Here is a 27,781-nt window from a genome sequence, read left to right on the forward strand (position 1 = left end):
TTGCAAACTTGAGACTTCTACCAAAGGATCCCACTGGCAGGACATCATCCTATCGTCCTATAGCACTTTTACCAATACTGAGTAAAGTGTTTGAGAAATTCCTGCTATTTTGCCTCCAGCCTGCAACGAAGTCTTGCAGTTCCCCTCCAGTTCGGGTTCAGGCTGCGTTGTTCCACAATTGATTCTCTAACCATGATTCTGAAACTTGCAAAAGATTCTGAGGCCACCTACGTCTTTGTGATTTTTATAGATTTTAAGGGTGTCTTTGACACTGTTAGATGGCCGGCCATCCTACAGAGGATCAGGGTCACTGACTGCTCTCAGAATCTGTTCAACTGCCTTGAGAGCTACTTCTCTAACAGACGTCTTATCATCAAAACACAGTTCCATTCCATCATCCAGCAATTTACTCGAGGCTGCCCTCAAGGCAACTTACCATAGGCTATCCTTGGTCCAGCTGTGTGGAATATGATCCTGGATGACTCCTGATGATATATCCCAACATCACAGAAACTTCTTATGCTGATGAACTTGTCATCGTTGTTGAAGGACCAACAAGACGAGAGCTACAATAGAAACTAGGGCCAGTGCAGTACTCTCTGCCCTTTCTGAGTGGGCTGAGAACAACAAACTTTCAGTCTCTACTGAAATGAGCAAACCCTTCTACTGAAAGGAAAGTTGCATGTGAGAAGGCCTCTCACCATCACTTGTAAAGGGCAATCATTCAAAAACCAAGGCACTAACAAATATCTGGTTATTATACTGGATGACTGAGGAACTTTCATTCCCAATCAAAGATAAAATTAAAGCCTATATTATACCATGCTGGCACGCTTCACCGCAGAGACTGGGGCCTCAAAGGCCGGGTTTTACATCTTCTTTACACCACAGCATTTATCCCCATTGTCACATATAGTGTCCCAGTGTGGTATAACAGGATGACAATAGTAAGAATGCAACATCTGTTCCTTCAGGTCCAATGGCTTATGATGCTGCAAATGACTTGTCCATGTCAGACCATTTCAATTGCTGCACTACAAGTTCTTACTGGATGCCTACCTCTAGATCTCCATGTCATATACTTCGGCCTCTCTCATGCCATCAAGAAGAATAACGAGGTTGAAATACTCACCATTAAAACAAATACGGACACTAACATCAAACACGAGATGACATGTCTGTGGACTGAACTGGTTTCCTAGGGCAGACACTAGCATTGGTATTAGTTTGGGCACCGATGCAAGAAAGCAAGCTTATACAGCATTAGACAAAAAAAAAAAAAAAAAAAAAAACACTCCCAGTTCGCCCATCCGATCACTCCAAATGTTTGTGCAATTCAGCCTTAAATTTATTTAAGCTATCAACTTACACAATGACAGATGGAAGTCTGTTCCAGCAATCAACTACCCGCTAGCTAAAGGCAAACTTCTATGCATCTATTCTACAACTGTCTTTCCTTAATTTGAATCTATGCCCCCTCTGGCTCTTAGTCTGAGCAAGTGGAACTATCCTGTCAGCATTGAGCCTGCTCAAACTATACACCTCAATCAGATCACCCTGCAAGTGTCTACTCTCCAGATGCTGCAACTTGCAGGAAAGGGTGCACTTTCTTCGTAAGCGCACCCCTTTGTTCCTCTCACAAATCTTGTAGCCCTTCTCTGTAGTCATTCTAGCAACTCTACATACTTCCTAAAATTAGGCCTCCAGACCTGTAAACAGTATTCAAGGTGTGGCCTGACCATTGCCTTATACAATGGGATAATCACCTATTTTATATCATTGAAAAAACTCCATGACCTGCTCTGGCAGCCCGTCTACACTGCTCAGAGAACATCACATCTGACTGCACAATTACCTCCAGGTCTTTTTTCTTCTCCACCTCCCTGAGTGTCGTAACATACAGTTGGTATGTTTCCCTTGGATTACTGCTACCCATATGCAGTACTTTGCATTTGTCAAAGTTAAAATTTCAGTTACCACTTCTTAGCCCATTTGCCTAACCTTTCTAGATCCTGTTGCTGTAGCATACTGTCTTTATTGTCATTAACAACCCTGCCAACCTTTGTATCATCTGCAAACTTGGACATTAAGCCTGATATACCTTCATCGATATTAGCATTAGCATTAGCAAGGGCTCAGGATGCAAGAAAGCAAGCTTATATAGCATCAGCCAAAAAAAAAAAACACAAACCTCCTTCTCATTTCACTCATCCACCCACTACAAATGTTTGCCTAGTTTGTCTCATATCATTGATAAATACACAAAACAGCAATGGGTTGAGCACCGAACCCTGGAGAACTCCACTAATAACATTAGTCCACGTAGAGCAGCGTCCATTTACTACCAATCTCTCCCACTTAACCATTCCTTTATCCATTGAAACAACTTGCCTTTAATGTCACACCGCTCCAATATGTACAGCAGTCTTCCATCTGCAAACAGTATCAAAAACTTTCCTGAAATCCAAGTATATGATATCAAACTTATTTTTTCCATCCAGTTCCTTTGTGACCACATCATAGTATCCAATCAAATTGGTCAAGACTTCCCCTTAACAAAACCTTGCAGTGTCTGAACTGTTACCCCAGTCTTGTCTAGGTGATCTTGTATCATCACTTTAACCAGTGACTCCATTATTTTCCCTGTATCCAAGGATGCTCTCATAATTATGGCTAAGGCTTTGCTTACTTCCTTGCTGCATCCTTCAGTATAACTGGATAGATTCCATCTACCCCAAGTGCCTTTTTATGTTTAATTTCAACAATTTCTCCTCCACTTTGCTGTCAGTTATTACAAAATCACTTATCTCCCTGTTAGAGTTTGATAAACTGGCATTCCCCTCCTTGAATAACTACTCATGTGTGAATGTAGATGCAAAATACTCATTCAGTTTATCAGCTACTTGAGCAGGATCATCAATGGTCGAACCATCTATGTTAAGTGGACCAATCTGATTCATCCCCTTCCTTCTAGAGTATACATAAATAAAGAACTCTTTGTGTTCTTTGCCAAAGATTTCTTGTAATTTGCTTGTTCCTATGTAACCTCCTATGTGACTTGATTACAGACTAGATTATATCTGCCGTAGGGTTCTGTGTCACCTGATAATTTATATGAATTCCACGTATTTTTCTTCTCTGCCATGAGCCTCATTAATTCATCTGACCTCCAATGTCAGATGAATTAATTCATTTAGACCCGATGGAATAGCTCATCAAAAGGTGAAATTGCTAAACTCTTTATTCCAGAAGTCACCTTCCTCAACAAACAATGTTGCAACCGGTTCAATCCTAATGTCTATGCACCCTTCCTTTTGACTACCCATGGATCATTTAAAAGGTGTATTCTCAACTTTGGTCTGGCAGACGATGCTTTTTGCATTTGTGGAGAGCCAGAGGACTGGAACGACATAATGCTCTCCTGTGCAATCTATCTTGACCTCCGCAACCAACTTCTTCTGGCCCTCAATGCACCAATAATCCATCCAGAGGTAAGGATTTTGGAATCAAAAGAAGCCTAGAAAGCATTCTCAACATATGCCACCGCAGTCCTCAACAGACGCCACTATCATTCACAACCTCCAACTGGCACACCTATCCCTACTGCAGCTCCTTCTGTCAACTAGCCTCCCCACTTCCAGTCACACCAGAAATTAAATAACTTGTCAGCCATAGGAATATACCAATCCCAGAATGATTCTGTGCTCCACAGGATGTACCATTGCAATTACATCACCAAGTCTCTATTATGTGGCCACTCAAGAGCCGTCTCCAGCTTTGCCCTGTTCATCCACATTAACTTCACCTTCTCCTGCAATGCTACAAAGTTTCCTCCAGAGATTCTTGCCAACGGTGACACTTCTCTCTGTAGGGGATAAACCAAGGAGATTCCTGCCTTCACCTCTTTTCCTTGAAGTGCCTTTGCTGATGCCACCTCTCCATCTGCATGGGATTAGATGCTCTCAGGCCCTTTTGCTGGCCTGGGACACTCCCCAGGCGGCATTTTAAGCATGCTCGAGGAGTCCTCATCGAAGGGGTTCTGCTGAAGCTGGTCGATTGACAGGCATGGGATCACCTGGCTGTTTGTCCTTCTGCTGGGGGTAGCCTTCAGTTCTGCCTACCCCTGCTTCCTTCCTTCCACCTTTCTTATCTTTCCTATCCAGCTCATTCTGTTTCTCTAACTGGGCCTCTCTCTCTCCTCTCTCGCTTTGCAAGTGGGGAGAGAGCCTGTCAGGCATTCCTTTTGCCTTCCTGGCCCGGCTCCTCATGCCAGTGGACAGATACTGAAAGGCTCCTTTCCATGGTGATCAAGTTTCCGAGTAACTAAGAGGCCAGTCAAACAACACACTACTCACACATAACCCACACTCACTGGCCTTGCAATGTTGGGCACACATCACAGAGTATTCAACGTGGATTTGTGGGTTCACTGTGTTTTTTACTGGTGTGAGTAGGTGATGAATGGCATCCTCCGTAGAGTTGTCCCCCTTTAAATCCATACTGCTTGTTTCAATGGTATCTTGCTTCAGTGTAGGTTGAGATTCTGTTATAAATTAATCTTTAATATACTTTCCCCAGTTGACAGTAGAGCTATAGTCTATATGATCTGGGGTTGGTTGGTTGGTTTTTCAGGGTTCTTCAATATGAACCTGAGCATAGCTATTTTCCAAATTTTGGGGCATTATCTCTCTCTCTCTCTCTCTCTCTCTCTCTCTCTCTCTCTCTCTCTCTGTCTGTCTGTCTGTCTCTCTCTCTCTCTCTCTCTCTCTCTCTCTCTCTCTCTCTCTCTCAGTGGTTATACAAATTTATTAATTTATCAGGTGTAATTCCAGCAAATTTTTTAATTATTTCCACTTGTAGGTGGTCAAATCCATGGCATTTATTTTTTTTGGTTTTAATTAAAGCTGTTTGTAATTCTTCTGTTGTAATAGAGGCTCTATGGTGGAATTTTCAAAGTGTGTATTCTCATTACTTATGTCACTCTGAGTAGGGGAATAATCCCTAGCCACAGTCTGGATAATAGCATCTAATATGTTATTAACAGACTCTTCCCATCACAGGGTTGGGGTTCCATCTGGTTTTAGTGTAGTTTGAAGTAAGTTTCCTTCTGGCAGCTTGTTGGTCTCTAATCTGTACACGGCTCCCCATATGTCGGCATTTCCAGAAGTTCCCACCAAGTGTCGTCAGAATTCCTTTTTCTTTTCTCCTATGAGGGAAGAATGGGTCCTGAGAGTCCTATAGGTATCTCTTAGGCATCAGCCTCATTTTGGGGCAAAGATGTTCTCGCACTCTGGAAATGTCTCCATGCCTGGTGTACCCTTCTCCTGGGCATAGTCAGTTCAGGTCACCACCAGGGGCCTACCTTCTTCCTGGGTATTTTCCTCAGGATAGATAGGTTTGTTGTTTTGGTAATCATTTCTGTCATAGTCATTGCATGGTCATCCAGGCTATAATTGTTGTTTGATCTAGACTGCTCACTGTTGTTTCTGCAGCTCAGCTGCTGTGAATTCAGTAAAGATGCTCCAGTTTGCTTTCTTTATGTTGTATCTTCTTATATACAGTATTGACTGTTGAGCTATGTGTGTAACTTAAAAGTTATTGCTCTGTGATCTGATGCAGTCCAGGCTGGCTGGACACAGCAGTTTGAAATTTTGAATGCTTTTGAATTTGTAGCAAGAGTGACATCAATGTCACTCTCCCATGTGGTACTGTTAAAAGTAGGCAGGTGTGGTTAATTTAGAAATGTAGAGGTAGCAATACATTCTGAAAAAATTTGGCCTTATGGATGCCTTCTCTGTCTTCTGCATGGTTATTTTTGTTATTTGGTTTTTAGGAGCATTAGCAACTAAGGCCATATTGCTCCGGGGATGTGTGGTAGTCATTCCCTGACCTTTTCACATCCTCCATATTTGGTGGTCATTCCCTGACCTTTCCACATCCTCCGTATTTGGTGGTCACAGGCTCGAACCCCGGTCTAATTAAGAAGCGTGTGCTATGCACTGCTGCTCCTGCCCACCTGGCTATGGAGGTGCCTTCTGCATGGTAACACCTTAAGATTGACCAGCAGTTGACAACAGCACAGACTATTATATTGGCATTTTGCAATAGAGCTATAAATGTTTGTAGGTATTCAATGCTGGAATTTATATCTACACCAGGTCTACAATACAATGAAATAATGTTAAACTGTCCTACAGCACTGGTGATGTGTGCACACACACTGCCAGTGGGGGAGCAGAGGTGATCCACCATTGTGAGAGTAAGGTCAGTATTGTTTTTACTATTACAGTAGAGAGGACACCTGAGGTGTATTCTTTGGTCTTATAGCCTCTTGGGTATCCTTGAATTCTACCCATATGCATATAGGTTTCTTGGAGTACCAAGATATTATTATTATATTATTTCTCCCTGATTAGGGGGTTCCACCTTGTAATGGGTATTGCTACCAAAAAATACATAGGGTGCACTTGGTAGCAGCATGTTCAAGAGGCAACCAGAGAGAGAGTGTAATACTCTTGATTTGGTTATCAGCAGTGATTATTCGAGCATTAAGAATTTGCAGAAAAAGGATGTTGTTATTTGGTTTTTAGGAGCATTAGCAACTAAGGCCATATTGCTCCGGGATATGCGGTGGTCATTCCCTGACCTTTCCGCATCCTGCGTATTTGGTGGTGACGGGCTCGAACCCCGGTCAATCAAGAAGCGTGTGCTACGCACTGTTGCTCCTTCCCACCTGGCTACGGAGGCGCCTGCAGAAAAAGGAACCACTAGGTTAGGTGGCAGTGATCACAGTGTACTGGTGTGGGATTTATTTAAAGATATAATTACCATCAGGGATAAAAGGAAGTGTTTTTTGCTTCTGTAAAGGTGACTACAGTGGTTTCAGGCAGTTTTTAAATTCTGTATAGTGGGACCAACTGATAATGTTGCCAACAGCAAATTCTAAGGGGGAAGCATTTAAGGAACTAATCGTGGAAGCTACTAGGCTTTCATACCTATTAAGAAATACCTATCATACCTATCAAGGGTTAGGCCTAAATGGATGTCAGATAAACTAATGAGATTGTGGCAGAGAAGAAAAATGCGAAAAATGCATGGGATGCATATAAATTACCAGGCGACACAGAAGACTATGGCAGATATAAGCAAGTCTGTAATCAAGTCACAAAGGATTAGGCAAGAGAAGGCAGATTACGAGAAATCTTTGATAAAGGATGCTAAGAAAAACAGCAAGGACTTCTTATATAAACTCTAGAAAGAAGAGGATGAATCAGATTGGTCTATTTGATATCGATGGTTCGAATGTTCATCACCCTGCTCAGATAGCTGATAATCTGAAAGTATTTTGCATCTGCATACACACACAAGGATTTATTAGGAGAGGAAAATGCAAGAAATTTATCAAACTGTAACAGGGTGCTTAATGATTTTGTAATAACTGAGAGCAAAGTGGAGAAGGAATTGTTGAAATAAAACATAAGAAAGGCACCTGGGGTGGATGAGATCTATCTAGTTATATTAGGAAGCAAGTAAGCAAAGGAAGTAAGCAAAGGAAGTAAGCAAACGCTTAGCCATAATTATGAGAGCATCCTTGGACTCAGGGGAATTTTCCACGGACTGGACATGTGCAAATGTACCCCCAATTCACAAAGAGGGATCTAAAGGTGACACAAGTTATTATAGACCAGTTAGTTTAACTTCTGTTCCTAGGAAAATAATGGAATCACTGGTTAATGAACCATTGCAGGATCATCTAGACAAGGCTGTAGTAATAATTCAGACAAAGCATGGCTTTGTTACGAGAAAGTTTTGTCTGACAAATTTGATTCGATATTATGATGTGGTTACAAATGATCTGGAATAATTTTGATATCATATACATGGATTTCAGGAAAGCTTTTGACACTGTTGCGAATGGAAGACTACTGTACAAATTGGAGCAGTATGGTATTAAGGATAAATTGCTACAACTGATAAAACGGTGGTTGAATTGGAGAAGACAGAGAGTAGTAATCAATGGATACTGCTCTTTGTGGACTAATGTTATTAGTGGAGTCATCCAAGGTACAGTTGAGCACACTGTTGTTTTGTACATTCATCAATGATATTGATGAAGGTATATTAGGCTTAATTTCAAAGTTTGCAGATGATACAAAGGTTTGTAGGATTGTTAATGACAGTAATGGTAGTGTGCTACTGCAACAGGATCTAGAAAATTTGAACAGATGGGTTGAGAAGTGAGAACTGGGGTTTATAACATTGACAAATGCAAAGTACTTGCCTATGGGTAGAAGTAACCCCAGAGAAACATAACAACTGTGCGGTACTACACTTTGGGTGGAAGAAAATGAAAAAAACCTGGGAGTAATTGTGCAGTCAGATATGAAAATTTCTGAGCAATGCACACAGGGTACCAGAGCAGGTGATGGGTTATTGTCAATGATATACAGGAATTTTTCTACTAGGGAAAAGGAAGTGATTATCCCTTTGCATAAGGCAATGGTCAGGCCATGCCTTGTACTGCATACAGGTCTGGAGGCCTCATTTTAGAAAGGATGTAGATGCTTGAGTGTGTACAGAGAAGGATAACAAGATTGGTGAGGTGAATGAAGGGATCCTCTTGCCAAGAAATGCTTAAATTCTGCAAATTACAGTGGCACCTGTAAGGTGATCTGATTGAGGTGTATAAGGCTTTGAATGGGTTCAGCAGGCTCAATGCTGATGGAATATTTCTGCTTGCTCAGATTACGAACCTGAGGGGGCTTAAATTCAAATTAAGGAAAGACTGTTGTAGAATATATGTATGGAATTTTGCCTTTAGCCAAATGGTTAATTGCGGGAACAAACTTCCATCTGTCATTGTGGAAGTTGAGAGCCTAAATAAATTCAAGGAGAAACTGGACAAACTTTTAGAGGGAATGGATGTGTGAAATTTTTTTTTTTCTTTTTTTTTTGGCTAATGCTATATAAGCTCATACACTTGCATTCTTACATCACATGCCTCCATAACTATTATTAATAGATGTGTGGAAATTTGCCTTCAGCCAGTGAGTGGTTGATTGCTGGAACAAACTTCCATCTGTCAATGTGCAAGTTGATAGCTTAAATAAATTCAAGGAAGAACTACACAAATGTTTGGAGGGAATGGAGTGGTGAAATAGGAAGTTTCTTTTTTTTTTGGCGAATAGTGTATAACTTTGCTTTCTTGCAACATATGCCACTACTAATGCTAATGTTAATACCTTATACAAAATGCCATTTATTAATTTAAAAAATGTTTAATCTCTAAAAGGGTATTTTATTCTACTACCCCTCTCAGCTACAGCTGCTTAGCGCTACTCAAAGTATGGGTTTCATATGTTCTCCATATTCGCGACATTTTCAAAACTGTTCTATGTGTTACTGTTCAATTCTTTTCACATAAAGCCCTCCTAGGTCTTTGCCCACCTTACCCCCATGGTTAATTACACTAAGACAGGTGCACTGGTGTCTGATTGTATTTAAAATAGTAACTTGTGACTCTACTCAAATATTACTCCTGCCAGACAACTCACATGGCGCCTCCGTAGCCAGGTGGGCAGGAGCAGTGCGTAGCACACGCTTCTTGATTAGACCGGGGTTCAAGCCCATGAACACCAAATACGGAGGATGCAAAAAGGTCAGGGAATGACCACTGCATATCCTCGTAGCAATATGGCCTTAGTTGCTAATGCTCCTAAGAAACCAAATAACAAACAAACAACTCACATAGGTATACCCTCTTTTTTTTTTTTTTTTTTTTGTTGATGTGTCTTCTCTTTGGCATCTGATGAAACAGGCTTCTTTAAAAGTAGTCTCTCTGTTGTAGTTCAATGGATAGAATCAAACTGTTATTAGTTTGAGAGAAAATGTTCACACCTGCTTCATTTTTCTGTCTTTACTGCTACAGAACAATAAGGCCCTACCTGCAACAGTGAAAGAGCTTGGGCTTACAGCTGGATAGAAATTACTTTATCTGAGTCTAACTAAAGTAAACAATATTGTTTTCAATTGAATAACATTACTGACAACAGGTAGCTTCAATTAGCACAGTGTGAGCATTTCCCCCTTCTAACTATTATCAGTACTTGTGTTGTAATGGTACCCTGCTTCTATATATTCAATAAATGCAATAGAAGTTTTATTTTCATGTAACAAAAATTACATTTATAATCAAAATTTTTTTTGCTGAACACCATTTGGCTGCTTGTTTCGATTCAATACTTTCATTGACCATTCAGCACAAGGTCACTCATAGAACATACCTTTTGTCTGATGATGGAACCAAGCAGTTCCAAAACTGATCAATACAGCACCTTAAAGTTTTTAATGACTAATAGATTTGCCTATTGGGTGATGTTATTCAATTAAAAAATGATATTAATTACTTTATGTCAGCCCGTAGATATTGTAGCTGTTTTCAAAAAGCCATAAGCTCAAGCTCTCTTTACTGACAGGGGATAATGTTGCCCCTCACTGGAGGGCAACATTATCCCCTGTCAGTAAAGAAACAATTTATTTTTTTACAAATATAATGTGAGTGCTTTCTCTCAAACTGTTTCAACACCAGCATTGAAATATTACGTCACTTCTATATATTTCATTAATGCAGTACCTATCAATAGTGGTTTTATTTTCATATAATGAAAATTATGCTTACAAGTTACAAAGATTTTTCTTCTAAACACTGCTTGGCTGCTTGTTTAGATTCAGGTTGTTGTTGTTGTTGTTTGTTAGATTTATTGGTGCATCAGCAACTTAGGCTATAATGCACTAATTACTGTCTGATATTTCCTTCGTTTTTCTTACAGGAGATAGCAGTTCAGATAAGGTGATATTTATTAATAAATTTTAGAAAAAGAAAAATGTCATCTATGTTCTCTCGATCTCCTAGGACACACTGCAGTGTTAAATGATTGTAATTATGAAAATTAGAGGAAAAAGCTGTTTTCCGTTCTTTTTGATATTGCGGGCATTCGATGATGATATGCTTTACTGTTAGTGGGCATAAACAATTACGGCATTGTGGAGGGTCACTGTTTGTTAGTAGATAGCTATGAGTGAGGAAAGTATGACCAATGCGTAATCTGGCTAAAATAGTTTCTTCCTTTCTGTTTCGTCTCATGCTGGATTGCCACTGTTTAGGTTCTCTCTTGATTTCAAAAAGTTTATTATTTTTCTGATCTTTCCACAAGTGTGTCCACACTTCTTTATATGTCTGTTTGATAAAGGACTTTTGATCAATATATGGAGTCCTGAAATTTGATGGTATCTCATTTGTGACAATTTTAGCAGCTAAATCTGCCTGCTCTTTTCCTACGATTCCAACGTGTCCAGGGATCCAGCAAAATATTACGAGCTGTCCACGTCCATGAAGTGCTAATAACTGTGCTAAAATTTTCTGCATCAGAGGATGACTAGGGAAGGATTTACACTGTAGAGCATTAACAGCACTCAACGAGTCTGTATAAATGATGGATTTAGCGTACGAGGCTTCTTTTATATTCTCTAGGGCTAGTAGAATACCATATAACTCTGAGGTATAATTACTGCATTCTGGTGGGAGCTGTCTGGAGATGGTGGCATTTGGTAGTACTACAGCTGTGCCAACTTTATTACCAGTTTTGGATCCATCTGTGTATAGCTGAATGAAGCTGCTAAACTCTGTAGAGTGAGCCATATGTATTTGTCTAATGTTGATATCGGAGAAGCTATTCTTTCCCCATTGCTGAAAATGTCTATCAATATTTACTGGAGCCATGGAAAGCCATGGCTGCGTTTCCATGCTAGTATCCTGGAGGGTGTTAGAAAACTTCAGGCCCCAGCTTGTGATCAAAGCTTCAAGCCTAATGCCAGATGGTTTGTTGTAACGCCGTTTAGTTTGATAGATTTCTCTCCATTTTGGCGTGAAGAGGTATTGCCACATGGGATGATGTGGGAGACTGCTGATTTTGGCTGCATAATTTAGTAGTAGAGTTTCACGCCTAAGGTGTAATGGTGGTTCATAGGCTTCGGTATACAGGCTTAAGATTGGTGATGTGCGAAAAGCCCCCAGTGCAACTCTTAATGCACTGTGATGTACAGGGTCAAGCCATTTCAATACACTTGGCCTGGCTGAGTCATATGCAGGAGACCCATAGTCTAACCGGGATCTGATTAGTGAGCGGTATAGATGTAACAGCACGTAACGATCTGCACCCCATGACATAGAAGAAATTACTCTGAGAAGATTTAGTTTTCTAAGACAACTTGTACGAATATGTTTTATATGTTCCAGGAAGTTTAATTTTTTATCAAATATTACACCAAGAAATCTAATACTAGGTTGGAAAGTAATACAATGAGAATCCAACTGAAGGTCTGGATCCGGATGTAAAGAACGTTTGTGACAGAAGTGTACAGCAGTCGTTTTTGGTTTAGAAAGCCGATATCCATTATTTTTGGCCCAAGAGACTATTTTGTTAATGGTGCTTTGTAGTTGTCTTTCAATAAGTCTCATATTTTGAGAATGACATGACATGGCAAGATCGTCAGTGTACAAGTATGCGTCAACTGTGTTAGGTATGCACTTGGTAATAGAATCAATCCTAATGGCAAAGAGTGTGGCGCTCAACACTGATCCTTGGGGAACTCCCTCTTCTTGTACATATGCTCGAGATAATGAAGAGTGGAAACGGACTTGAAAGGATCTATTGCCTAGAAAGTTCTTAATAAATTTTGGGAGATGACCCCGAAGTCCAAATTTATGCAAGTCCTGAAGAATCCCATATCGCCAAGTTGTATCGAAGGCCTTTTCGATGTCAACACATACCATAACTAGGTGTTCATTTCTCAAGAACGCATTCCGGATATTTGTTTCGGCCTTGATAATGAGATCGAGCGTACATCTTTTTCTCCGGAAACCATACTGACTTGGGCTTAAAATGTTTTGAGTCTCTAATAACCATGTCAGTCTGGCGTTAATTATTTTTTCCAATGTTTTTCCCAGACAACTGGTTAGAGAAATAGGACGGTAATTTTTGGGATCTGTGTGGTCTTTTCCCGGTTTCGGGAAAGCTAGCACATAAGAATGGCACCAGCTAGCAGGATAATACTCTTCTAAGAAAATTCTGTTATACAGTTGTAAGAGTACAGTTAATGATTCCTCACCTAGATGACAGATCATGGTGTAATAAATCCCGTCGGGACCTGGAGCACTGTTTTTCACTCGTGCAAGTGCATTACGCCTGGGATTTTAGCGATTGAAATGCAGGTTCATATGTGGCAACAGCTGAAAGCGTTTCAAACGTAGTACCTAAGGCATTGGCAATTTCTGTAGGTTCAGAGATTTCTTTCCCTTTTACAAGTAGAATAGGAGAAGTTGTCTGTGAGTATTTACCATTAATTCTTTTGATTTTTTTCCATATTGTAGAAGTATCCGTGGATCTGTTTATGGTGGAGGCATAATGCGCCCATGCTTCTTTTTTACTCTCCCGTCTTATATGACGAGCTTTAGCTCTGACTCTCTTAAACTGTAGGAGGTTAGCTGTGGTTGGATGTTTTCGAAAAATATTCCAATATTTGTTCCTTTCTTTTTTAGCACTGTTGCATGCTTCGTTCCACCACATTTTTGGATGAAGCCGGATTTTGGATGATGATTTTGGTATAGCAGTCTCGGATGCTTTCATTATTGTGTCTGTAATGTAGCTTACTGCAGAGTCAATTGTGTGGGTTGCTATGAAGACAGCATCTAAGTGAGCTATTTCTTGGTATTTAATCCAGTTCGCCTTAGCAAATTTCCAGGTTGTCCTAATGTTACTCTGAGGAGTAGAACTTATACAGAAAGTACAGATGATAGGAAAGTGATCGCTACCGCGAGGGTTATTAGTAACGGTCCAGTCTATGAGAGGAAATATCACTGGAGAGCATATAGAAAGATCAATAGCAGAGGTTGAGCCAGATGGTAAATGCACATATGTGTGAGCACCAGTGTTTAAAATTGTCAGGTTATGTTTGTCTAAAATTTTTTCAATTATCTGTCCTCTGGAGTCAAGATGTTGAGAACCCCATAGCGGGTGATGGCCATTCCAGTCACCCATAATACAAAAGGGGGCAGGTATTTGCATTACTAAATTATCTAAATCAGCAAAGGTGTATGTATGATTTGGTGATAGATACAATGAAACTAATGTTATTGTGATTCCGAAGGTGACACGGACAGCAATAGCCTCTAAAGATGTTTGCAGGGGGATAGGTCTAGAGGGCACCGAAGAGTTCACTATGAGTGCTACTCCTCCATGAGCTAAATTAGATGAGTTTCTATCTTTTCTATACATATTGTAATTCTTAATTTTCATAGATATTGCATTTGTGAGATTTGTTTCTTGAATGCATACTGCAACAGGCTTGTATTCAGATAGGAGATCGTAAAAATCGTCAAAATTAGCACGGAGCCCACGACAATTCCATTGAATAATTGTATCCATTGTTTGGTTTTAGCTAGTGTCTGCTAACTTCCGTGAGGTAGTTTGCTTACGCCTGTCAATTTTTCCTTTATCCTTCTTTGAGAAGACTGGTCTGCTTGTGTCAATGTCACCTTCTGGATGAATTTCAAGAAATGTGTCATCTTCATCCGCTTTTTCATCAGTGTCCATGGTATCAGATCTGAATGTGTGCGTATCAGTTCTTTCAGAGCTCTTAGTTTGTACTTTCGGTTGCTGATTAGGATTCTTATCTGGAGGTATTGTTACCGGAGTATTTACTTCTTGGGTTGCATATTTGGATGGAGATTGTTCTTTTAATGAAGTAAGTATTGATTTCGCCCAACCAGATATAGAGATATTTGGAGGGACGGAGCAGTCAGTCTGAGTTGATATTGTGCGTAGCTGTTGAGTAACTGAGGCGTATGTAGATGATTTAGTAGGGATTGCAAAGTGTTTCTTTGCCTCTTGATATGACACTTTGTTCTCTATTTTATATCTCTGAATGTTCTTCTCTCTTTTCCATTGGATACAGTCCTTAGAGAAGGCAGAATGATTTCCCTGGCAGTTAGGACAGTTTTGGGTTTCATTATTACAGTCCGTATGTGTGTGTTCTTTTGAACCACAAGAAGCACAAGTGACTATACCTCTGCACACAGTTTGCGAATGACCGAATTTTTGGCACTTAAAGCACCGAACTGGGTTGGGAATGTACGGTCGAACATGGCATCTGAGATATCCAGCTTTTATAGTTGCGGGGAGATTTGGTGACTTAAATGTCAATATGACTGTTCGTGTAGGGACAGGCTCTCCATCTTTTTTGATGACAATTCTTTTTGCCTGGACTACATTTTGGTTACTTAATTCGGAGACAAGTTCTGATACATTTAGAAGATCCCATTCAGATATTACCCCTTTAGAGGAGTTCAAGGTGGCATGTGGGGTAACCTTTGTGGGAATTCCACCAAAGGTAGATATTTTCAAGAGTCTTTCAGCATGTCTGTATTCACTCATCTCCACTAATAGGTCTCCAGATCTTAGTCGCCGAACCATTTTTGGAGGCCCAGCCACATTTTCGAGACATTTCTGAATCAAAAATGGGGAGAGTTTACTCAATGGTTGGTCTGTGGAGGAATGTAATATTAAGAAGAGAGGAGCAGAAAAATCTGTCCCTTCTTTTTTTTGTCTCTTGGCATGGGATTTATTCAAATTATCATGGTCGTCATGTCTACTTGAATCTGGATCAAGAGATCCATAGTAGGACTGTTTTGTGTTGTCCATAGTTGCTCCTTTTAGTCCCGGGAGAGTGGATTTCTCCTCCCAGGCTTCCAGCCCCGCCACGTGGAGGCAGGAGCGGTGCCACCAGTGACCAAGCGATAAGGTTGTTAGTGTTAGTGCGTTAGTAGATTAGTTTTATATACAAGAAGAAAGGTGGCTTTCCTTTCTGTTGAGTAAGCTGACTTCTTTACTTTAGAAGAGCAAAATTATATGACTTTGGAAATTAGAAACTAACGTTCAACTACAATCAATCGCTCTTTTAAGAAAATCGCTTTCAAATCACTATAGAATCACTTTAGTCACTCGCTTGGCACTCGGGGCCTTAGATTCAGGATTAATTTATTTAGCACTCAACATAAGGTCACTAATTGAGAATACCTGTTCTGTGATGATAGTTCTGAAACAAGTCACAGTGCCTTCAAAGTTTTAATCAATAACAGACTCACCTACTGGGTGATTACTTAATTAAAAATGATATTAGTTACTTTATGTCAATTCATGGATAATGTACAACTGAATAAATTGATTAATGATAACTGTTTTTTTCTATAGAGTTGCTTTGTCACTGTCACAGGAGGGGCAACATTGTCTCCCATGGCAGTAAAGAAAGAAAAATGGAAGCAGTGCAAGCATTTTCTCTCAAACTACTTGAATAGTTTTATTAAAACAGACCCGCATCTATATATTTAAACTGTTATTAAATTCCCATTCCACAAAAGGCAGAGTCAAGTCAGACTTTTCTTTTGGATTCACCTATAGGTCTCACTTATGTAGATCTGAAATCAACCCTATGTAGGCTAAATCTCACTAAATGATGCTTGCATTGAAAATTTAATGCTTCTATACATATATATTTTATCTTAAATGAAGCAGTTATATAAATTTTACATGATTACATGCTGCATATTTCATTGCGGTCTTTAGAAAAAAAACAATTCCTCACAAAACTGAAGAATGGTAGCTGGAGTAGATTACTAACAGTAACTTAAAAAAAATGAAGAAAAATATTTAATATAACGTATCTGATCTGATAAATAATATTGCACAGCCATATTAATTGAACTGTGGATGATGACATAAGACAAAATAGTCTGATGAAATCCTAATGTAACAAATTACATATAGGAATACTCAAGTGAAAATAAATATTTTCCAAAAACTTTCAAAGAATCATATTTAATTATATTTATAATAACTACCTGAACAATCTGTGATTGTGAGGGTTCGATCCAAAGATCAGGCTTCTCATTACCAAATTCTACATCAATATTTAATGGAGGATTCTTTTTATCATATACTTGCCAATGATCTTTCAATCTACCAAGCAGTTCATATAGGTGCTTCAAAGAATAACCTGAACCAACTTTTGTAAAAGAATAAAATTTCTTTGGTTTGTCTCCTACAACATTAAAAAAAGGTGATTTAAAAAGAAATAAACAATTTCAAGAAACCATAGAAATGCAAATTGGCAACATTAAGATTAAGACTGGAATGAATTATTTTAACTTACCTAGATAAAAATATCTGTTATTTACAATTGGAACTTGCATAGAGATGAAAATCAGACATTTTGTGGTATGTTTGTTTATTCATGCATTAGCAATCTGCAGATAAAGAAGACATGTTCACAGTGATCACAGTGGTGGCAAGTAAATAAATTTGATGAATTTGAAGTGCTGATCAAGACCTCAAAGGCAGATATTGTTGGGTTATCAGAGACATGGTGTCGCACAGATATGAGCAGTGCATAATTGGAATTTGGGAAGTACAATGTATACAGAAAGGATAAACAGGACAGGAAGAGAGGAGGGGGGGTTATGCTGATCATTAAGTAACACAAAATCTAAGGAAGTGCATCCAGGTTATATGGGTGGACAGTGCAATGTTGAGTCAGTTTGGTGTGACATAAGTACTTGGGAAAGGTAAAATGAGAGTAGGAGTGTGTTATAGGCCTAATGACTCTGATCAGTACAACAAACAATTGTGCAGAGAAATACAGTGGGCCAGTAAATCAGAATGTCTTGTAATTGGGAATTTTAACATCCCAATACTGACTGGTATATATATTGGTCACTCACATACTAGCAAGACTTTTGTGGATTTATTGGAGGATTGTTTTCTACAGCAACATGTTCGAGGGACAACCAGAGAGCATAATACTCTTGATCTGATTATCAGCAATGATTATTCATGCATTAAGATTTTCAGATATAAGAACCATTAGCGACAGTGATCATAGTGTACTGATGTGGGATTTACTTACAGATGTAACTACTATCGAGGGTAAAGGGAAGGGCTTTTGCTTTCGTAAAGGTGACTACGGTGGTCTGAGACAGTATTAAATTCTATATAGTGGGATATATGATGTTTAAAACAGCAAGTTCTTAATGGGAAGTCTTCAAGGAATTAATCTTGGATGCTACTAAGCTTTGCATACCAATTAAGAAATACTGTTCAAGATTTAGACCTAAATGGATGTCACATGAACTAATGAGGCATGGGGCAGAGAAGAAAAATGTGTGCAATGCATATAAATTATCAGGTGACACAGAAGCCTATGGCAGATATAAACTAGTCTGTAAGCAAATTACAAAGGAGGTTAGGCAAGGGAAGGCTGCTTATGAGAAATAATTGGCAAAGGATTCAAAGAAAAACAACAAAGATTTCTTTTCTTATGTAAACTCTAGAAGGAAGGGGATGAAACTGATTGGTACACGTGATGTTGGTAGTTCAACTGTTGATAATCCTGCTCAGATATCTGACAAACAATGAGATTTTGAATCTACATTCACACATGAGGAATTCTGTAAGGAAGGGGTGACAAAATGATTTTGTAATAATGGAGAGCAAAGTGGAGGAGAAATTGTTGAAGTTAAACATAAAAAAGGCACCTGGGGTGGAAGGAATCTATTCAGTTATATTGAAGGATGCAGCGAGGAAAGTTAGCAAACCCTTAAGCCATATTTACTAGAGCATCCTTAGATTTAGGAGAGGTCCTCATGGACTGGAGATGTGCAAATGTATCCCCAATTCACAACTGGGTGGTTCAAAGGGTGACAAATAATTTTAGACCTGTTACTTTAACTTCTGTTCTGGGGAGAAAAAATGGAGTCACTGGTTAAAGAAGTGATGCAGGATCACCTAGACAAGACTGCAGTAATAGTTCAGACACAGCATGGGTTTGTTAAAGGGAAGTCATGTCTGACCAATTTGAATGGATACTACGATGTTCTCACAAAAGAACTAGATGCAAAAATTAATTTTGATATCATATACATGGATTTCAGGACAGCTTTTGATACTGTTGCACATGGAAGACTACTTTACAAATTGGTGCAGTATAGCATTAAAGGCAAATTGCTGCAATGGATGAAGGGATGGTTGAGTGGGAGACCACAAAGAGTGGTAATAAATGGACACTGCTCTACGTGGACTAATGGTATTAGTCAGTGTTGGTCCCATTGTTTTTTTGTGTATTCATCAATGATATCGATGAAGGTATATCTAGCTTAATGTCCAAGTTTGCAGACGATACAAAGGTTGGCAGGGTTGTTAATGAGAGTAAAGACAGTATGCAACTGCAACAGGATCAAAAAAGTTATGCAGATGGGCTGAGAAATGGCAACTAAAGTTTAACATTGACAAATGCAAAGTACTGCATATGGGTAGCAGTAACAGAAGAGAAATGTACCAACTGTATGGTACTATACTCAGGGAGGTGGAGAATGAAAAAACCTGGGAGGGTACTGTGCAGTCATATATGAAGTTCTCTGAGCAGTGCAGAGGGGTTGCCATGGCAAGTCATGGAAGTGATTATCCCCTTGTAAAAGGCAATGGTAAAGCCACACCTTGAGTACTGTGTACAAGTCTGAAGGCCTCATTTTAGGAAGGATGAAGAGTTGCTAGAACGAGTACAGTGAAGAGGAACAAGATTGGTGAGAGGAACAAAGGGATTCTCTTACCAAAAGAGGCTTAAGCTCTGCAAGTTGCAGCATCTGGAGACTAGGCACAAGCGAGGTGATCTGATTGAGGTATATAAGGCCTTAAATGGTTTCAGCATGCTCAATGCTGATGGGTTACTTCCACTTGCTCAGATTAAGAACCTGGAAGGAGCATAGATTCAAATTAAGGAAAGAAAGCTGTAGAATACACTGATGAGTTAAAACATTATGACTAGAGAGTCGTTTTGCAAATTGACGCAACTGCAGGTGAACTATGGCATGTGAGTGGGTTGGGACATGGTATAAAAAACCATCTGATGCTGAGCTCCGTTAATCAGTGTTACCCTTGTTCTTCAGATGCGAAAGGCAGGGGACTGAAGCGCGTTTGACAAAGGCCAAATTGTAATGGCAAGATGATGGGTCAGAGCATATTCGAAACAGCATGGCTGGTGGGGTGTTAATAGTCAGCCGTGGTTAGTACCCACCGAAAGTGGTCCGAGGAGGGGGAGAACTACGAACCACCAGCGAGGTATTGGATGACCACGGCTCATCGATGTTCAAGGTGAGTGATGGCTAATTCTGATGGTACGGGGCAACAGAAGGGCGACTGTGGCGCAACTTGCTGGTAATTGCAATGCTGGTGATGGGAGTAATGTGTCACAACACACAGTACATTGAACCCTGCTGAAAATGGGGCTGTGTAGCTGCAGGCCACTCCAAATGCCCATACTAATCACAGTCCACTGGCAACAACGCCTACAATGGGCAGGCGAGCATCAAAACAACCCAACCTTGAGTGACTGGAAGAAGGTCATATGGTCTGATGAATCACGTTTCCTGTTGCACCAGGTGGGCGATCGGGTATGTGTACATCGTTTACCTGGGGAAGTGATGCTGCTCAGATGCACCGTGGGAAGAAAACAAGCCGGTGGCGGTGTTGTCATGACTTGGGCGATGTTCTGCTGGGATACCCTAGGTCCAGTCATCCATGTGCTGGTCACTCTGACATCTACCACTACCTAAACATCTTTGCTGACCAGATACACCCTTTCATGGCAACAGTCTTCCCCTCAGCAGGACAATGCACCATGCAACACCACTCGGATTGTTCGAGACTGGTTCGCAGAACATGAGGAAGACTTCCAGGTATTGCCCTGGCCTCCAAATTCCCCAGACATCAATCCCATTGAGCATCAGTGTTGTTGGAACAGCAACCCCTATCTCTGGCATCTCAACCACATACCTTACAGGATCTGCTGGTTAAGTGTTGGTACCAGATACCACAAACAACATTTAGAAATCATGTAGCATCCATGCCTCACAGGGTACAAGCTGTTTTGGGCTGTACATGGAGGACCAACATCATATTAGGTAGGTGGTCATAATGTTTTGGCTCAATGGTGTAGATGTGTGGAAGTTAGCCTTTAGCTAGTGGGTAGTTGATTGCTGAAACAGACTTCCACCTGATGTTGTGGAAGTTGATAGCTTAAATAAATTTAAGGCTGAACTAGACAAACATTTGGAGTGACCAGAGGGGTGAAATTCGAAGGTTTTTTTTTTTTTTTTTTTTTTTTGCCTGATGCTATATAAGCTTGCTTTCTTGCATCATATGCATCAACTAATGCTAATACTCACAGTGTACTGATGTAGGATTTATTTAAAGATCGAACTATCATCAGGGGTAAAGGGAAGGGTTTTTGGTTTTGTAAAGGTGACAACAGTGGTCTCAGACAGTTTTGAAATTCTATACAGTGGAAAAATTCTATGGCGTGAAAAATTTTCTCCCATATTTGAAATCAAGATAATACAAGTTGAGTGATGTACATTTTGCTTTACACTTCAGGCACTTCTGATTATCAAACACCAACAGGTAGATGAGTTGAAAACTTTATTTATCAAGGAGTATTTACCTTGGCTACCCATCACATGAATATCACCACATGAGATTTGATTTCTGTAGTAGATTTTCTTTTTTTTTGGGGGGGGGGGGAAAGAGCAGCAGATATGGGTTAGCCTGCAAATATGAAATTAGGTACAGAGGTTCTAAATAAGTCTATGAAAGGATTGGTGCAGCTGTTCCAAATTTATTGCAGTATTCCTCTGTTTTAAAAAGGGGTAAAACTATGGAATGACAACTAGTCCTAAATTTCCAAGAGATCGACAAAAAATATGCTGAAAGTCAGGTTTTCATACTGAAAACCTCAAGTAATGTCCACATCTGAAACTAATACAGATTTCAACGTAAGTATGGAACTTGTGGGAAATACTCAATCAGAATAAATCCTAAAATAGTGCATATACTGCAAACTTAGGGTCAGTCAGAGTTTTCTTTGTAGACCAGTGCCCATCTAAAGCATACTCTGAGTTACATACAGTTATATACAGAGAAACACAAACTGAATTTCTGAAAAACATTACTGAATATCTATTGGTCCATTTTTAATGAAATTGGGGATGAACTTAACAAATTTTTTCTAAAAGACCCAGGTATAAATTTCAACAAACTGTTCAATGGGAGTTAGTTTTTTCCATGTGGATGGACAGTCAGACAGGTGTACGATTGTGGTGAGGACAACAGATGCTTTATATGTGTGCATATTCCTAAGAAAAAAATTTAGATATATACCTGTTGTGTTGCATTTCAAGCATGTTTGATTATCAAGTAACATACCTTAGGAGTTACAAACTTCTGTATTATACTTGGAAAGTGTTTACCAAATGTTACATAATGTCCACATAACAATTCTGTGTGTGAGAGGCGGGGAACTAAGGAACGAGAAATTGTCCATAAATATCCACAAGGGACCAATAAAACATGCAATAAAAATTTAGTATCTATCCAATCATTCCTTCTAGAGTAATGCTAAAACACACTTTTATTTGTTTAATTTCTTTTTGGGAAGGGGGGAACAGGGAAGAGGCCGAGGGATCATCAGTGGTCTTAAAAGTTTAGCAGCAATCACAGAAACATATACTAAAAACTGAAGGCAGATCTGACTTTCCCCTATTGAGTAGTGTTTGCTTTAACATCCAAAACTAATAGAAGCTTTTGTAAATTTAACATAATTGAAACATTGGTGTCAATCTGATATTTTCTTGTTAAGTAATGGACAAACATCCAAAATATACTTCAATTTATGTATAGAGATAACTCAGAGTTTTATGGATAAAACTTGTCACATTTCTTAGTCCAATTTTAATAAAATTTTGTATAGCCCACAAATTATTTGAAAGACAATAATATTAACTTGAACTCTCATCCTTATGAGAGTTCAGGATGTAGGGTAGATGCCCTCGAAGACATTAATGTGAGTGGCCCATCAAGCTCTCAGCTGCCCAAATCAATGCCAGAGCTCACTCCTGTGCATCAGGCAACACAGCGGCAATCTCCAAAGCAGAATGTGCTGGCAAGAGTAGTTATTGTTGGTTACTCTATTGTCAGGGATATCGGGAAATATTATGCAAAAAGGATAAGTGGAACAGAACCAGGGTACATCTGTCAGGGCAAAAGTTGATGTCATTGTACACATTAGAACTGATGATCTTAAGAGTAGATCAGCAGAATTACTTAACAAGTACAGGTCAATGCTGAAAAAAAGTCGCAGGGATAAGTTTGAAAGTGAATGCAATTCTGCCCAGACACGATAGGAGGGAGTATATGATGAGAGCCTTGTCAATCAATTTGGCCCTGGACAGATTGTGCAAGGCTCATAGGGTACAATTTTTTTCAGTGTGGTCTGTGCTTACTAAAAGAAGAGACTGCATCTGCAGGGATGGGATACACTTAAATAGAAAGGGTGCAAGAATATTTGCTGATGCTATCGAAGCAGTGTTAAGCGGGTCAGAAAACTGCTAGCTTGGGAGGGGGGATTTATAGAGTAAAAGATTAACAGCAGGCACAGCCAGAGGCGAAAGTGATTCTTGTGCTGTTCCTATTGGAATAAGCAGCAGCATACAGAGAGCAGGTTGCTGGTGATTTAAACAGAAGTTGGAAATCATCATGGAACAAGAAAATACATGGGCTGTGTTACTGTTACAGTAACTAAGAGTAAGAACAGGTTCATGTATATTTGCATGTACACCAATGCTAGAAGTATAGCAAATAAATTTGATGAATTTGAAGTGCTGATCAAAACATCAAAGGCAGATATTGTTGGGATATCAGAGACATGGTATCACACAGAAAAAGTAGTGCACAATTTGAATTTGGGGAGTACAATGTGTACAGGAGGACAGACAGGGTAGGAAGGAAGAGGGTTTATGCTGTTAGTTAAGAAACATAAAAGCTAAGAAAGTTGACATGGGTGGCAGTGCAATCATGAGTCTGTTTGGTGTGACGCAAACACTGGGAAAGGGAAAATGAGAGCAGGAGTGGGTATAGGCCTAATGACTGTGATGCGTATAACAAATTGCACAGAGAAATAGAGTGGGCTAGTAAATCGGAATATCTTATAATGGGGGATTTTAATTTAGAGAGAGAGATAATCTTTAATGCCCTTCACGGCCAAAAAGCCAGGGGGTTTACATTTTTACAGCCTCCCAAAACTTCCGGGAAAATCGAGATATTGACTGGAACTTGTGGGTTGGTCACTCACACACTAGTAAAACTTTTCTGGATTTATAGGATGATTGTTTTCTACGGCAACATGTTCGAGGGGCAAGCTGAGGGAGTAATACACTTGATGATTATCAGCAATGATTATTCATGCAGAAAGAATTTGCAGATAAAGGAAACACTAGGTGACAGTCAGCACAGTGTACAGATGTGGGATTTAAATAGAGATGTAACTACCATCAAGGGTAAAGGAAAGGGTTTCTGTATTTGTAAAGGTGACTACAGTTGTATCAACTGCTGATGTTACCAACAGTGAATTCTAAATGGGAAGTTTTCAGGGACTTAATCTTGGAGTTAGGGGACTAACTCAGGGGACTTAATCAGGGACTACTAGGCTTTTCATACCAATTAAGAAATGCTGTTCAAGGTTCAGGCCTAAATGGATGTCAGATGAATTAATGAAGCTCGTGGCACAGAAGGAAAGTGCATCGGATGCATATAAATTATCAGGCGACACAGAAGCTTATGGCAGATATAAGCTAGTCTGTAATCAAGTCACAAAGGACGTTAGGCAGGCAAAGGCAGATTACGATAAATCTTTGGCAAAGGATGCAAAGAAAAATATCAAAGAGTTCTTGACATGTAAACTCTAGAAGGAAGGGGATGAATCAGATTGGTCACTTAATTTAGCTGGTTTGACTATTGATGATCCCGCTCAAGTAGCTGATAAACTGAATGAGTATTTTCCATCTACATTCATACATGAGGAGTTATTCAAGGAAGGGACTGTCAGAAGTATATCAAACTATAACAGGGAGCTAAGTTATTTTGTAATAACTGAGAACAAATTGGAGGAGAAATTGTTGAAATTAAACATAAAAAAAGGAACCTGGGTCAGATGGAATCTATCCAGTTATATTGAAGGAGGCAGCAAGGGAAGTAAGCAAACCCTGAAACATAATTATAGGAGCATCCTTAGAGTCAGGAAGGTCCCATGGATGGGAGATGTGCAAATGTATCAGACTCAAATAATTATAGACCTGCTAGTTTAACTTCTCTTCCAGGCAAAATAATAGAGTCACTGGTTAATGAGGTGGAACAGGATAACCTAGACAAGACTGCAGTAATTGTTGAGAGACAGCATGGGTTTGTTAAGGGGAAGCCTTGTCTGACCAATTTGTTTTGATACTATGATGTGATCAAAAAGGAACTGGATGTAAAAAATAATTTTGATATCATATACTTGGATTTCAGGAAAGCTTTCAATACTGTTGCACATGGAAGACTACTGCAAAAATTTTAGCAGTATGACATTAAGGGCAAGTTGCTGAAATAGATAAAGGGATGGTTGGGTGGGAGACGGCAGAGAGTGTCAATAAATGGACACTGCTATACAAGGACTAATGTTATTAGTGGAGTCACCCAGGGTTTGGTGCTGGGCCCATTGTTCTTTTGTATATCTATCAATGATATCAATGAAGGTATAACAGGCTTAATGTCCAAGTTTGCAGATGATACAAAGGTTGGCAGGGTTGTTAATGACAGTAAAGACAGTATACTACTGCAACAGGATCTAGAAAAGTTACGCAGATGGGCAGAGAAATGTCCCAATGACTTCTTTAATTTGTCTTAGTGAAAATATTTTATCATGGGATCACCGTTAAGTTTAACGTTGACAAATACAAAGTACTGTATATGGGTAGCAGTAACCCAAAAGAAAAGTACCAACTGTTTGGTACCACACTCAGTGAGGTGGAGAATGAAAAAGACCTGGAGGTAACTGTGCAGTCAGATATGAAGTTCTCCGGACAGTGCTGATGGGCTGCCAGAGCAGGTCAATGAGTTTTGTCAATGATATATAGGAATTTTGCTATCAGAGACAAGGAAGTAATTATCCCTTTGTATATGGCAATGGTCATGCCACACTTTGAGTACTGTGTACAGATCTGGAGGCCTCATTTTAGGAAGAATGTAGAGTTGCTAGAAGGAGTACAGAGAAGGGCAACAAGATTGTTAAGAGGAACAAAGGGGTGTGCTTACAAAGAAGGGCTCAAGTTCTGCCATTTGTAGCATCTGGATACGAGGCACCTGTGAGGTGATCTGATTGAGGTGTATAAGGCCTTGAATCATTTGAGGAGGCTGAATGCTGATGGGATACTTCTGCTTGCTCAGATTAAGAACCTGAGGGGGGGCATAGATTCAAATTAAAGAAAGACAGTTGTAGAACATGGGTAGTTGATTGCTGGAACAGACTTCCATCTGTTGTTGTGGAAATTGATAGCTTAAATAAATGGAAGGCTGAATTAGACAAACATTTCGAGTGACCATATGGGTGAAATGGGAAGGTTTTTTTTCCCCTGATGATGCATAAGCTTGCTTTCTTGCATCGAATGCCTCTACTAATGGTAATACCATAATTGCCAGTTATCGTTTCACAAATACTGAATGTTTGCTTATACAATCGAGTGGCATAAAATTCAATGGAAAGTATATGGAGCCGTTGGCCTTAGATAATGACGGTAGATTTCCCAATTCTAAGCTTGTGAAGCATGTATTGGAAATCATATCTTCAAGAATTTGTGTATGGTTTTGCTTTGGTAATCTCAAATCATTCTGAAACCACAGTCTGTCACAAAAACTGCAAACATACCCAAAGTTGTTGTTAAAAAACGTTCTTTCAAATTCTTTTGAAGCTAACGTATAACACTTTTGATGATCTTTATTCGCTGATTGTACTGTTCTTTTCTATGTTGATGGACATCTGCCTCTAATTGTTCTTGCTTGCGCTTACACTTACGTCTCTCTCTCTCTCTCTCTCTCTCTCTTGTTCTCCTGCTGACTGTGGTGTTTGCTTTTCAATTAGATTTGTGATTTTGTGAAATCTTTGAATACGTTAATTTGATTTGTGAAATCTGTGGTAAACGTGTTCAAATAAATGTGTTGAAAGGTTTGTGAAATCTTTGAACACGTTTATTTGATGTTAATTTCAGCATCGTCACAACTTAACGAAATGAAACACAACCACACTGCTCGACAAAAGCAAAGTAATTGAACGAAGTAGCTACTTTAATCAAGTTGTTCAACTCTCGAAAACTAAAAACCCGATTTGAAATCTAGTTATCCATTCTTGAAGAGCTCTCAAAGGGCAACAATTTTGTTGCTTACTGTTTTTGTCTAACTTTTATAGTTTTCAAGATATTGCAAAAAAAAAACTTGAAAATTCTCGAATTTTTCAACTCTCTCAACTTTGGATCGCTATTACTCGGGAACCATAAGTGCTACATAAACTTGTTATAGATGTAAAAACTATGTTTCCTACTGAACATTTTGTTGCTTACTGTTTATGTCTATCTATCATCGTTTAAAAGTTATTGAGAGTGAAACTAACCAAGGTGCAATGGCAAATGACTAAAATATGAACTTCTGAGTTTTTTTGAAAAAAATGATATTAAATATCAAATTTTAAATTTTTTCGTGCATATTTGACGATGGCATTATGTACCTGACAAAATAAGTAAAAATTGTTTATA

The 27,781-nt window shown here is 39.3% G+C and overlaps 1 protein-coding gene across 2 annotated transcripts in view; it reads right to left on the reverse strand.

Moving 5' to 3' along the window:
* Positions 1 to 27,781, reverse strand: part of DNAlig4 (DNA ligase 4) — a 462,385-nt gene that overhangs the window by 187,763 nt on the left and 246,841 nt on the right. For both annotated transcript variants that reach the window (XM_090384659.1, XM_090384660.1), the window contains one exon: positions 16,955 to 17,154. In XM_090384659.1, coding sequence (XP_090240785.1) covers positions 16,955 to 17,154 — 200 coding nt within the window. The remainder of the gene's footprint in view (positions 1 to 16,954; positions 17,155 to 27,781) is intronic.

The sequence above is a fragment of the Mastigoproctus giganteus genome, chromosome 11 (assembly GCF_048544385.1).
Source record: "Mastigoproctus giganteus isolate SK-2022 chromosome 11, ASM4854438v1, whole genome shotgun sequence".
Taxonomy (NCBI): domain Eukaryota; kingdom Metazoa; phylum Arthropoda; class Arachnida; order Uropygi; family Thelyphonidae; genus Mastigoproctus; species Mastigoproctus giganteus.